General features: G+C 32.3%; 2 protein-coding genes across 2 annotated transcripts; both read right to left on the bottom strand.

Annotated features, from left to right (window-relative positions):
* Positions 1 to 3,927: 3,927 nt before the first annotated feature.
* Positions 3,928 to 6,093, bottom strand: LOC117686683 (uncharacterized). Its single transcript, XM_034462212.2, has 2 exons — positions 5,512 to 6,093; positions 3,928 to 4,370 (listed from the first exon to the last, which is right to left on the bottom strand). Exons 1-2 carry the CDS (start codon positions 6,053 to 6,055, stop codon positions 3,937 to 3,939), a joined length of 978 nt encoding a protein of 325 aa, XP_034318103.2. The 5' UTR covers positions 6,056 to 6,093; the 3' UTR covers positions 3,928 to 3,936.
* A 1,476-nt stretch (positions 6,094 to 7,569) lies between these two features.
* LOC105317650 (uncharacterized) lies at positions 7,570 to 9,406 on the bottom strand. Its single transcript, XM_034462211.2, has 2 exons — positions 8,852 to 9,406; positions 7,570 to 8,042 (listed from the first exon to the last, which is right to left on the bottom strand). Exons 1-2 carry the CDS (start codon positions 9,381 to 9,383, stop codon positions 7,609 to 7,611), a joined length of 966 nt encoding a protein of 321 aa, XP_034318102.2. The 5' UTR covers positions 9,384 to 9,406; the 3' UTR covers positions 7,570 to 7,608.
* Between the last annotated feature and the right edge of the window lie 3,013 nt (positions 9,407 to 12,419).

Genomic DNA, 12,419 nt, shown 5'->3' with positions numbered 1-12,419 from the left:
AAACGCCACTATTACTATATATGACCCGGTTATTAGCTATAACCTTGTAATATGTCACATACTGTGGAATCATTTGATTTCGTGATGGCTTAATTTTCGTGGAATTCGTCGGTACCTCTCATCCATGAATTAACATTCTCCACGAATTAATAAATTAAGATTTTGGAGTCATATTTCCTTTTGTATGTATAGATATCACACGATATTCCGTGCCCACAAAACAGTAAGATAACAGTAAGAAAATTGGCCCCAACGTATTTTAATGATTCCACAGTAATAAAAAAAAGATAAAACAAAAAACCAAACAAACAAACATACAATATCAAATTCAAGTATGTTGTTCACCAAAACTACGCACTTATGGTTGTCTCATACCATTCATGTTTCTTTCTTCTCAACATTGTTTGAGATTTACTGAAATAGATTTTTTGAAAGAAGTAACAAGGTCACATATTTTTAAAACCACAAATCTACTCAAAAGAATAAATTAGAATTTAGAAAAGAACAGCGACTCATAAACAAAGAAAGCTGACAAGAAAAACAGTATCTGATTTTTTTTTTTGTATTTGTGGTTATCAGCATATTTGAAAATACATTTTTGGCGTGTCATAGATATGGTGCTTTTGTTAAATATATTAATCAGAATTTTTGATATATTCCTGCTATATTAATCATACAAAATGTCGGCAGCAAAAAAGGGGGCTCGTTCACATGTACATGTATAGCATGCTGGTGTTGTTACTGTTATTAATGATTAATCAGAATGTGCGATTTTATCCCGTCAGTTGCCTGTGGATACAGTTGGATTAAAAAAAAATCATAGTTATTGCAGCAAAAAAGAAGAATATTCTACATTACATCGTCCCATACGTAAGAATGCACTATGCTTAATTAAAAAAAAAACAAATTGAAAAATAATGTTAAATTTGTTGCCTTGGTTTTTAATTACATTACATTTTTCAGTCGCAGTCCAAATATGAAATTACCTGACTCTAAAGTGAATTTGGTTAAAATAACTGTTATTGTTCTTCCTTTAAACAAATGAAAAGAAAAAAAATTACCTTAAATTTGGATTTTAACATTTTGCGATCATCGATAATCCAGTTAGACAAGATGGAGTCGATTTTTTTTTTGGTTTTTTTGAAAATTAAATAAACATATGCAATTTAAACCAATCTTTTTTTTAACCTCAAACTACAATGATAACCTAAAAAGCGCTGATTTATCAAACTGTTACTTTAAATACTGGTTGATTCGGTAACAGTTGTCTTCCGATGATGAATTATTTTTGTCAGTTATAGATTGTATGAAGGTTGATTATACAGCGTTGGCTATGTAGACTCGATAATAAGATATATGACAACATCTATGACAATGTACTTATGTAAACGGGGAATTTTATACTCATTTATGACCAGTCCCGATTATTCTTGTGGGAGGAAAGAATGTTTAGACAATTGGAAAGGTAACGCCCTTGCATTCAGTCAGTGGTGGGCAGTGATTGTAACAATTATTGTATGATTATGAACACACTCAAATATTCAGCAAGAATGCCAAATTATGAAACAAACTTCTATGTTCAAGCTATTTCAAAAATGTATAACAAAAATACTTTAGAAATATATTGTGTATGAAGCAATAATAGTATTTAACTATACTTATTTGGAAAGTTTTGTGTCAATGGTGTTAATGTAATTGTTGATAATAAAACATTATTGTTAAATGTATCTACTGATGGATTGTATAATAGGGCGACATTTGTTTGTACTGGTGATATTATCATGTCGATTTTTTTTTAAATTAATAAAGTTGAATATAAATGCATTTTTAACAATGTTAATCACTTTACTTCATAGTGGTAATATTATGGTTTATGTGCCAATAAGAGAAATGCATAGATTCCGCTTTTAGAACAGTCAACCTTACTTTCAAGTTTAAAATTTAACACTTCCCAATTTAACTTAAAGTGGATTATACTTACATTGTATAAGGTTTTCTTACTTTATCATATTAACATCCAACTCCTGGCATGAAAAATCAGACTCCCAACTTTTAAATGTCTTTTTCAAATTTGTCACTTTTGTATAAGGGAAAGATTTACGAACAATCTTAGTCAAATGCCCGTCATGTTATGGGTTTAAAATGGTTGGGCCCCAAGACACATCTCTTTTGATTTATTGTAGCGTAGAGTTATGACAGGCTGCTAATTGATAATGTATAGCTTAATTCAAAATATAAATGTAGATTTATTTTGTCTTTAGAAAATAACATTTTAAAATCAGTTTTCAACCGTTCAAAAAATTACAAGAATTATCTATGATTTATCATTTTTTTTTTCCTACTTATCAAAATACAACTTTCAAAACTCAAATCATCATTTCTATTATACCTTGTTCAAATCATTGCAAAAGACGAATCGTTTAAGCTTATTTACAAAATTATTGCTTAAAACTACTAAGGCTTGTTGTTTTGAACTTTTAAACATGATGATGAAAATAAAAATAGAATGACTTAACCAATATCTTTTTAGGCCTTTAATTAGTCTGCGTTCTTTTTAATATATATATATATATATATATATATATATATATATATATATATATATATATATATACCAACTGGGGTTTTTTTTTAGTTCTCTGTATTTTTTTTTCTTTTTTGACAAGAGGAGGAAAGTTTGCCTGTTAGACTTGCCCCGCCTTCAAAACAGTCGTTTTATCTTTAACCCGAAAAATCTGTAAACGATCGTAATGCTTGTTGACAGTATCTCTCTTAATTTCAGGTGATATCTGATTTTTAGTTGTATTTAGCTGTTTTTATAGTTTGTTTACTTCTTTTTCTTATACACGTTTTACCTCAACTATTCTATTAAGTTGTACATGCGATTACTTATTTCCATTTAAAGGTTTGACCATTTGAATATATAGAATTTTTAACTGCTAAATATTTCTCCTTGTTTTGTGGCCGTGATTTTAAGAACATCGCCATTGGATCGCTATGTCAGTAAAACATCGAATATGCTGGCCTATCATCCCTTATCTAAACCAAAAAAGAAATGAGAAAAAAACACTAACCAGCCAAGGGATCGCAATTTTCACTGAAATACCAAGCGATTATGACAGGACAGAAACCAGTGTAGATGCTTTGTCCACCTCTGCATTTATCGCTTGATATATAGCGCGAGTTCACGGTGAACAGGTTCTAAATCGAGGCAAGATACTGACAAAAAAATTGATTAAACAGGACTATCAACAGTCTCGTTTGAAGTCAACTTTTCGTAATTTTTATGGTCAATACAACGACTTTGTCAGCAAATACAATCTTCCACTGGGTCGCATGCATGCAAATAAATTGTTATACCATGATTTATCACCTAATTGTCTACGAATTTTTTCCTTTTTCTCCTGATTTCGACAAAGAACAATCGGCGGGTGTGACCGATCAGCAGATGCAAACTCCTCCTAGGCACCTGGTCCTACCTCTATATTTTTAGAGGTCCGTGTTGCTCCGTGTTGCTCTGCTTTGAATTTGTATTTGGTTTTATGGATTTTTGAGATGGTTGACAGTTTGTCATTTTTTCATGTTATAAATAACGTGGTTCTCACCAAAGCGTTTATGTGATACTCAAAACGATTCGCCTTAACCGTAGACACTGCACTAGGGCAAATTAAATTTCTATGATGCTACCAAAATATGTTTTCAACAAATATTTAGGTTTAGCTTGTAATTTTTTCACATACTGGACTTAGAGCTCACCCTTCGATAGTCGACACTTAAAAAATCAATAATTATTAATCACAACTGATAATTACATATTTCACCATGAATTATTAACTTATACTACTACTGGTATGTCTCTATTAAGAATAGAGAAAACACGTAAGACACAACATGAAAAATAAAATTTATTTTAATTTTATAGATTGATAACTCTTTTTAGGCATACAGGAGCCATCCGGAGAAAGATGTTCTTGCCCGATTATTACTCATTAGATAACCCACGACATTTTCTTGCGTACGGAGGAATACATGATCGCCGGTGTTTACATGCGTGACGACCAATTCGCTCCCTGTATGCCAGTCGCTGACTCGCTGAGATTCAGTTGCTGCGCATCCAATGGGTGTTCCATTTACAACTATCTCAACACTGGCCCACGAGTGAACGTCTATTTTGATTGACCAATGAAATGCGTAGACTCCTGTCCTCGGAGCTATAAATACCCCATCGTGTTTATTGTATCCGTTTCCGTCATTGAGCTGGACTGTGTCGAAAACAAGAGTCACGTGACGAGGAAGGCTCGGTGCATGGTATGAGTTCATATATGCGTAGAAAGCTACCGGTTGTTCTGTGGTGTCAGGTGCAGGCGGAACTGTAAAAAGTATATATGTTTAAGCAGTTGATTTAAGGGGGATGTGGGGCCATCTTTTACATTTGAGGCTAAAAATGTAAACATTTTTTGAGCTCTCTTGTTTTTGCTTAAAACTGACAAAAACTGTCGCCAAAAGGTATAAATTGAATCAATAGGAGATTCTACATGTTGTTTTGTGTGCAAGTTATGCATAGAAGAACACGGCAGTGCCTTTTTTATTCACTTAAAACAGATATCGAACTGCGCAGCTAGAGACTTGTTTTGAAGATTTCAAAATCTGAAAAAAATATGAAGAGGATTGATTGGTGTCCTCTCTTCAACCATTTGTTAAGAAAAAGGTTTAATTTTGCACATAAATTGTAGGAAACTTTGCCTCAGAATAAAGTACCTTAATTTTATCAGTTAGCATGGGATCTTTTAAAAAAAAATATTCCAGGCTATACTTAGAATTCCCTTGTCTATGGAGGCACATTAAAGATATTTTTGATCGATAAAAATAAATGTCAATTTAAAACAATCTGGAGATAATGTGACAGACATCTCTACACCAGTTCCACTTGTTTTGTTTTTAAATTAAATTAAATTCTTTTCAGAAGTAGGATAGGGGTCCAAACAATTAGTTGCCTTAAATAAAAGATACACATATATTTTTCAATGAAAATATAACTTCAATGTACCTCCATGGACACAAACAAAAATATCTTGTGCAAATTGATGGTTTTTGAGACGCATTTTAAGAATAGGGTACCCTTTCTTGAGACAACGTTACAATTTAAATAAGCAAGTTTTGACCTTTTCCTCAGTAAATGGTTGTAGAGTTGACACTAATGACCTCCTTTTATATTTGTTTTCATATTTTTAAATCTTCAACTTAAGTTTGTAGCTGCGCAGTTCAAATTTATGTAAAAATGCATCTTTCTGCCCTTCTATGCGTAAATTGCGTACAAAACTTGAATGTCATATTAATTGCTTTTGTATCTTTGACAAGAGTTTTAGTTAGTTTTAGTTAGTTTTTTGATATTAAAAAGCCAGTTCAAGAAATGTTTACATTTGTCTTCTCAAATGTAAAAGATGGCCGCACATTAACATCAGGCTTTTACTCTTTCCGACAAAAATATAATGTACAACAAAGAAAACTCACTTAATCTTTTCACTGATCGGATACTTTTATCTTCTCGACCTTCATTTGCTTGGTGATAAGGGATTCTGGGTAAATGTTCATCTTTAATGTGGATCTCGCTCTTCGACTTTTTGATTTCTGGAAATTGTTTAAACTTCATCCAGCCTTTCACCTCATCCACTGTCTCTTTCAGCTCACTGTTCACGCGTCTGATGTCGTCCATCTGTTCACGTAGTTCAGCCATTTCCAATTTGATTTTCAAATTTTCCTTTTCCAAATCAAAATTGGACTCAACCATGTTATTGTTAGCTTGGAATTTACCAGATTTAATCCAAACATTCATCTTATCAACCGTATATTTCAGCTCGAGGTTATCACTTTTAATGTCAGTCATTTCCAATTTGAGTTCAGAATTCTGTTTTTTCAACTCAAAATTTAACTCCTCAACTTTTTCCAGGCGTTGGAAAATTTCATTGACGACATTTTCGCTTGCAGTGCCAGGAAAAAAGGTAAATACGACAATGCAAGAAAAACTTGCATGTAGGAAGATTCCGAAACTCTCCATTTTGTAAACCTCTTATCGTAAAGGTTCAAAGCGATATGTAGTGCACTGTCCTTAATTCATAAACTAAATATAAAGAGATGAATTTTTGTAGGTATACAATTTTTTCCCCTACTTTTACTTTGAATTATAGACCTATCAGTGTTGTTGACTTTATCAAATTTATTTTTGTACTTTTTTTTTCAACATACAAAAGTGCAAAATTATATTGAATTTTGAAATCGACCAAAAAAACCCCCAAAATAAGCAAACCCCCCCCCCCCAAAAAAAAAAAACCAACAAAAAAAAAAAAACTCCAGAAAAATGATGAATAAAACCAACTCCATACAGACATTATCATCATATTTCATTGTGGAATTGAATTTTTTTTCATGAAATGTTTCAAAACGCAAATATTAATGTTATTGTTTGTCTCTTTGTAATTTAGTTTACATATAGTTTGATTTTTTCCTATCCCAATCATTTACCATATTGTTTTAAAATAAAGAATAAAAAAGATAAGGATGACGTACTTATCGTTCGCACACAGTGAAATACAGCTATTTGTGTGTTTTCTAAAAAACCAAGATTCACCGCTTTTTAAATCTAATGCATAATGAAAATTTGGATTTTTAAAAATATAATTCCTCAATGATTTCTGAAAGAAAAAATAAACAACTCCTCCATGTTTCTGCTTCTTTGTTGTTTTTTTTTTATTATTTAGCTTTTTTTTTTAAAATGTTGATGCTCTAATAACTTTTTTGCATTTTAAATACTTTGCTTCTGTTTTCCTTTTCTGGTTTCAATAAAATATTTTATTCATATTCTATCAATTTAAATTACACTTCCTTTTTTAAATTGCATCATTCTCAAAACAAAGCATTTTGTCTGGCTAATTATTTTGTGTGTGACTAAAAATTAAGACTATAATGCTAAAAGTTAATAGCCCTAGCGCCGTAAATGTTGACATGGCAATTATACTGGTGTCTCAGTTTGCAATAAGAACAGATCACGGGTACAGCTTTCAACTTCTTCTCTTAAGATCTTCTGTATCTATACAAAGGCGTCAGTATATAAATAGTGCCTGTTTGGGAGGGTAACAGTTGAAATTGACACCCCGAGAAAACGATTGTCAACCGACGCGAAGCGACAATGGTTTTGTTATCCTCGCAAACAGGGACTATTTATTTTGTGATACTGAATGTCTTAATTATAAAGAAAACATCACTGCTTTTAGATAGGAATAACGTGAATTCTAAGGCGAACCGTACGCACATGATTTCGTGCATGGAACAATTCGTAATGTTACCCGTTGCTAAGTGCGTTGCTAACGCTGAGGGTAATAGAACAGATTATGAACTGCGTCCAAACCAATTAGATTTCAGTATTTAACATGAAAGTATAACAACATAGTTTGTAATTTAAATGAAAAACTTCCTGTATTACAGGACAATGATTGTTATTATTTTCATCAATTGTTAATAGTTGGGTTAGTACAAGTATGTCTTCATGAAAATAACAGACAAAAGAAAGTGATACAGTCAACTTTATTTTGATTTCAAGTATATCGTACAATTTCAGGAATAGAGAAGCCATCCTGAGAAGGATGTCCTCGCCCTCTGATTGCTTAAGAGAACACCCGTAGCATTTTCCTGCGTGCGAAGGAATACGTGGTCTCCGGTATTCACGCGCGTGGCGACTAGCCCACTTCCTGTGCCCCAGTCGCCCAATCTCAGTGTGTCCGATGCTGCACATCCAATTGGTGTTCCATTGACAACTATCTCAATGCTAGCCCAAGCATGAATGTCGACTTGAATTGTCCAATGAAACACGTAGACTCCAGTTCGAGGAGCTATGAACACCCCGTCATGCTTACTGTATCCGTGACCGTCGTTGAGCTGAACTGTGTCGAATATAAGTGTAGTGTGGATTGGAAGGCTGGAGGTACTATATGATTCCATGTAGGTGTAGAAAGCTACTGGTTGTTCTGCGACGTCAGGTGCTAGCGGATCTAGGATAAAATCAAAGTACTGAATTACTGACAGGAGTTGATTTAGATATCGATCATCATTTATTTTATAATCAATCTATCTTGCATGGCAATTACTAGTAGCTTTTAGTTTGTATTTGAATTACGCACTTTTTTTATAATATAAATTTTAAGACTTTTCCGACAAGAATTTCGAGAAACCCCATATGAATCATGTTGTGTTATATTTAAAGATAGATTTCAACTACTAGTATGTTTAGTAATAGAAACAATTCTAATCAAAGTAATGAAGTACTGAAAGCCGGGCTCTTTTGATGTGTCTTTACGCATATTGAGCAGTAAAGACTGGAAATCTCTATGATATAAAAAAAGTGCATATAGATTCATTCAAAACATTCATACTCAATAAATTGATCGTTCCATTTATCAAAAGTATCGATGTACGCTTCGTGCGTAAAGGACATGCATTTTTACACGTAATAGCAAATAGCCTTTTAAATGGCGTGATACTTCATGATAAGTATGACATCTTTCAATGTTTTCTGTTATCATTCCAAAATTAAGATTACCAAAATGAGGCTAGAAAAAACAAAATTAGCTGCCTTAAATGGAATTGTGATACAACATGGTTAATTATTTTTTTCGACTTTGTGTAGTACTTTTTTATGAAAGGTGAAAATGAATCATGATAGCAAAAAAACTTGAGGTTGGATGCAAAATAATGAAGATGTGGTATTTTAGCATATAATTAAAATCATGCTTTTAAATGTTGTTTCGGGAAAAATGAAAACCAATCACCTCTAAACAAATAATTTGGGACAAAAACTCACTTATTCTCTGGGATGATCGAATGTGATGCTCATTCTGACGTTTGTTTGCCACTTGGATCGACATTCTGGGGCCAGGACCTCTTTCAGTCTTGATCCTAGCATCTGAATCATTGTTTATCGAGAATTGCCCAGACCTCATCCAAACTTTCATCTCATTCACCGTATTTTTCAGCTCACGGTTTTCGTGTCTCACGCCTACTATTTCCTTACGTAAATCGGCCATTTCCAATCTGAGTTTGACATTTTCCGTTTTGAAATCAGAATTAAGCTCATCAATCTTATTGTACTCTTTAAAATTTTCAGATTTCATCTTATTTATCGTCTCGACCAGCTCACCATTTTCGCGTTTAATTTTAATTATTTCCGATTTGAGATTAGAATTCTCCATCTTCAGATTTGAGTTGAACTCCTCAATCTTTTCAAGACGTTGCAGAATTTCGTCTTCAATATTCTTTCCCAAGGTGAATGAAACCAGGGTAAATACGATTATGCAAAAAAGACCTGCAGGTAGAAAGGCTCCGAAACTCGCCATTTTGTTACTTGGGAACCGTTATCTTAAAAGGTCAAAGCGATATAATATAGTGATTTGGCCTAATTTCATGAAACCAATCAATATAAAATTATATTTTTTAGATGATATGTCTACTTTTTTGTAGTCTGTTATCGTATTTTTTGTCACCAAACGTAATGAGTGCTATTGACTTCATTAGATTGGTTTTTAGTTGAGTTTTTTTCATTTTTATGTAAAACGAAATGTCCCAAATCCAAATTATATAAAATTATTTGATCACCAAAATGCATACTATATATAAGACAAAAATGTTATATGTTAATGAATGAATTACAATTTAAAAGAGTTCGGTGGATGATGGCCATTTTTAGACTGTATTGATCTCATAAAAAAGAGATCTGTAGAAGATACATGTATAGGAATATAACCAAATCTAAGAGCAAACATTTATAAATTTGTATTCATTAAATAATAGCTTATATCTTGACAATTCATATCTAAAAGTTTAAGGTATATCTGATGGTTAATTTCTTTATCATATTAATGCGTGTTATGCAAATGCAAAAAGGATAATGTTAAGATGCATTATGTGCACTCGGCGGCAGTCACATTGATGAGTTATCATAATTATCAATAATTGTTCGTATTTGAACTACTTGAAACTATCAGTGGCATGCGGTTTTGTTTTAGGTATATCTGACACCATTACATTTGAATGATTAACAGTACTGTCCAGGTGTCAACGGAAGGTCATCTGTCTAATTATTGCGTAGTGTACGCGTAACAATCGACAGATAAAACAAAATTGTTACCTCGAAAAAGGTCGGTCAAAATTAAACAGAATAATATAGTATATAGATATTTTATTCATTATATAACTGCATGTATCATTGTTACAATTTTTGGTTGTATTTTTTTCGATATCAACCAGCTTTTCATGCAATGATTTAAAACACAAAAAACTCATATGCTCTCTATACACATACATCATTGAGCTTGCTTTTGGATGATGGTTTAGTGTTGGAGGAAAATGCGTGACGCGACGTAGTAATTATGTCATTAGAAACATTATTGGTCGCAATAAAAAAAAATAGAGGACAGCATTAAGACGATTGCGTCTTTAATTGGAAAACTAAGAACTAACTGACTTGAAACATACTTGTTAGGCCTTCCCCGCCTACCCCCCCCCCCCAAAAAAAAAACAAAAAAAAAACTGCGAATAAATAATATTAAAACTTAAAATGAATGAAATGTTAGCAATTAAATCTGGTAGTTTATACAAATACCTCATATGATACCTCGATTATTGATCTCTTTTCAGTTGGTTTACTTTTCCCTCGCTTCGTGTCAATGAAATTATATTTTGACAGCATGTGATTAGAATTGGCCATGCATGATTGTAAACAAATTTCATATCTTATATATCTCGCAGAACAAGTCATCGAATATTCCTGCGCGCAAAAATAAAAATAAGAAATAAATAAATAAATAAACAAATGAAGACAATATAACATTGCTGTATCTTAACCAGGGTTTGGCGCAACAAATTATCAGTTTGCATTTAGAGTTTGACCAAAATGTTGAGCTTTTTATAATTTTGCAGTGTTAACCAAGAACCCCTTTTGTTTGCTTATACGCTTTAAATTCAGACCCGTTCGCTTGCCAACAAAATGCACTTCACTACAAAGTCTTCACTAAAGTCTTTACTAGTGTGCATATATTAAGTGCCTATAACTTTTTTTTTGCGTCTCAATACTGTGGGTTAGTATGTTTTTTTTAACTTTTTTTTAACTGAATACCTAAAGCGTCATGACGAGAAAATTACATGTAATTGGTTTTATCGTTTGACCGTCTTCTGCTAGACGAGCCTGCTGGTTTAGAGTACATATATAAGTGTTGATATGATCATACAGCTGCGCCTTCATGATAAATATGAACAATATGTAGGTATGTAAAGCTAAAAGTTTACCTATATTGTATCCATATATGCATGCTTTTAATAAATGCAGATACAAAAAAATGACCCTCCCTACCCCCTACCCCCCCCCCTAAAAAAACCACACGATAAAAAAGAAAACAAAGAATAGAAATTAAACAAAAACAAAAACAAACAAACAAAACAACGAAAAAAAAAAAGAAATAAAAAGAACCCCATCAACTATGAACTACTCCTGATATGAACTTAAACACATTTAAATCTAGAAATCCACCAGCTATTGATATTGTTGCAGAAGTGTGACCCACTGTACTTATCCTGTGAATTATGAATGCACATACATGTAAATCTATATATTGTATATAGTCCTTGATTAGGTATAAAACGTTAAACATGTTCGTAGATCTTTTAGGGAATACAAATTATATGCTTTTTGGTGTATTTAATTAGTTTAATGAAACCACTAACCACTTTGTAAAAGACTAGTATAGTATTTATTGTACTGATAAGCTGTATAGCTTAAAGTTAATAAAGAACTGAACTAGTAATTATAAATCAATTATTTGTATTTTGAAATTCAGCGCTCTAGGGTGCATAAAAAAAGAATTGGCCCGAGTCACTAAATAGTATTGATTAATCTATTTAAATGTAACTTTATATTGTTGTTGTATGTACTTACAAATAGTAAAGAGCAAGTTAAAAAAAATTACCTGGATCATAATGATACCTTACCCCCCCCCCCCCAACCCCCGAAAAAAAAGGGTGGGCACATGTACTTACTCTCTCTCTCTCTCTCTCTCTCTCTCTCTCTCTCTCCGAAATAATTTCGTATAAACAAAATTTTCTTAATTCGGTACTATTTTTTTTTTTATATTTTTTAATTGCTTTATATAGAAACAAAAAAACAAAAAAAGTACATTGAATACACTTTTTTAACATGACTGAAACGGGGGGTTTCAGTGAATTTATTTATTGCAATACACAGAAATACACATAAGATTACCAATTTTAATCAATTTTTTCTTCGGGAACAAATAATTAGGATATTCACTATCCAACAACCAAGCCCCTGTGATTATAAATCCATTATTTAACACGAAAAAGAGACGATTTATTATATC

Source organism: Magallana gigas, chromosome 1 (assembly GCF_963853765.1).
Source record: "Magallana gigas chromosome 1, xbMagGiga1.1, whole genome shotgun sequence".
In the NCBI taxonomy this organism is placed as follows: domain Eukaryota; kingdom Metazoa; phylum Mollusca; class Bivalvia; order Ostreida; family Ostreidae; genus Magallana; species Magallana gigas.
The sequence above is the reverse complement of the archived record's forward strand: the minus strand, read 5'-3'. Positions and strand labels throughout refer to the sequence as shown.

Excerpts from the sequence above, each read along its gene's own strand:
- LOC117686683 (XM_034462212.2), bottom strand. The coding sequence starts at position 6,055 with ATGGAGAGTTTCGGAATCTTCCTACATGCAAGTTTTTCTTGCATTGTC. Across the intron at positions 4,371-5,511 it reads CCGATCAGTGAAAAGATTAA|TTCCGCCTGCACCTGACACC; the intron begins GTGAGTTTTCTT and ends TACTTTTTACAG.
- LOC105317650 (XM_034462211.2), bottom strand. The coding sequence starts at position 9,383 with ATGGCGAGTTTCGGAGCCTTTCTACCTGCAGGTCTTTTTTGCATAATC. Across the intron at positions 8,043-8,851 it reads TCGATCATCCCAGAGAATAA|ATCCGCTAGCACCTGACGTC; the intron begins GTGAGTTTTTGT and ends ATTTTATCCTAG.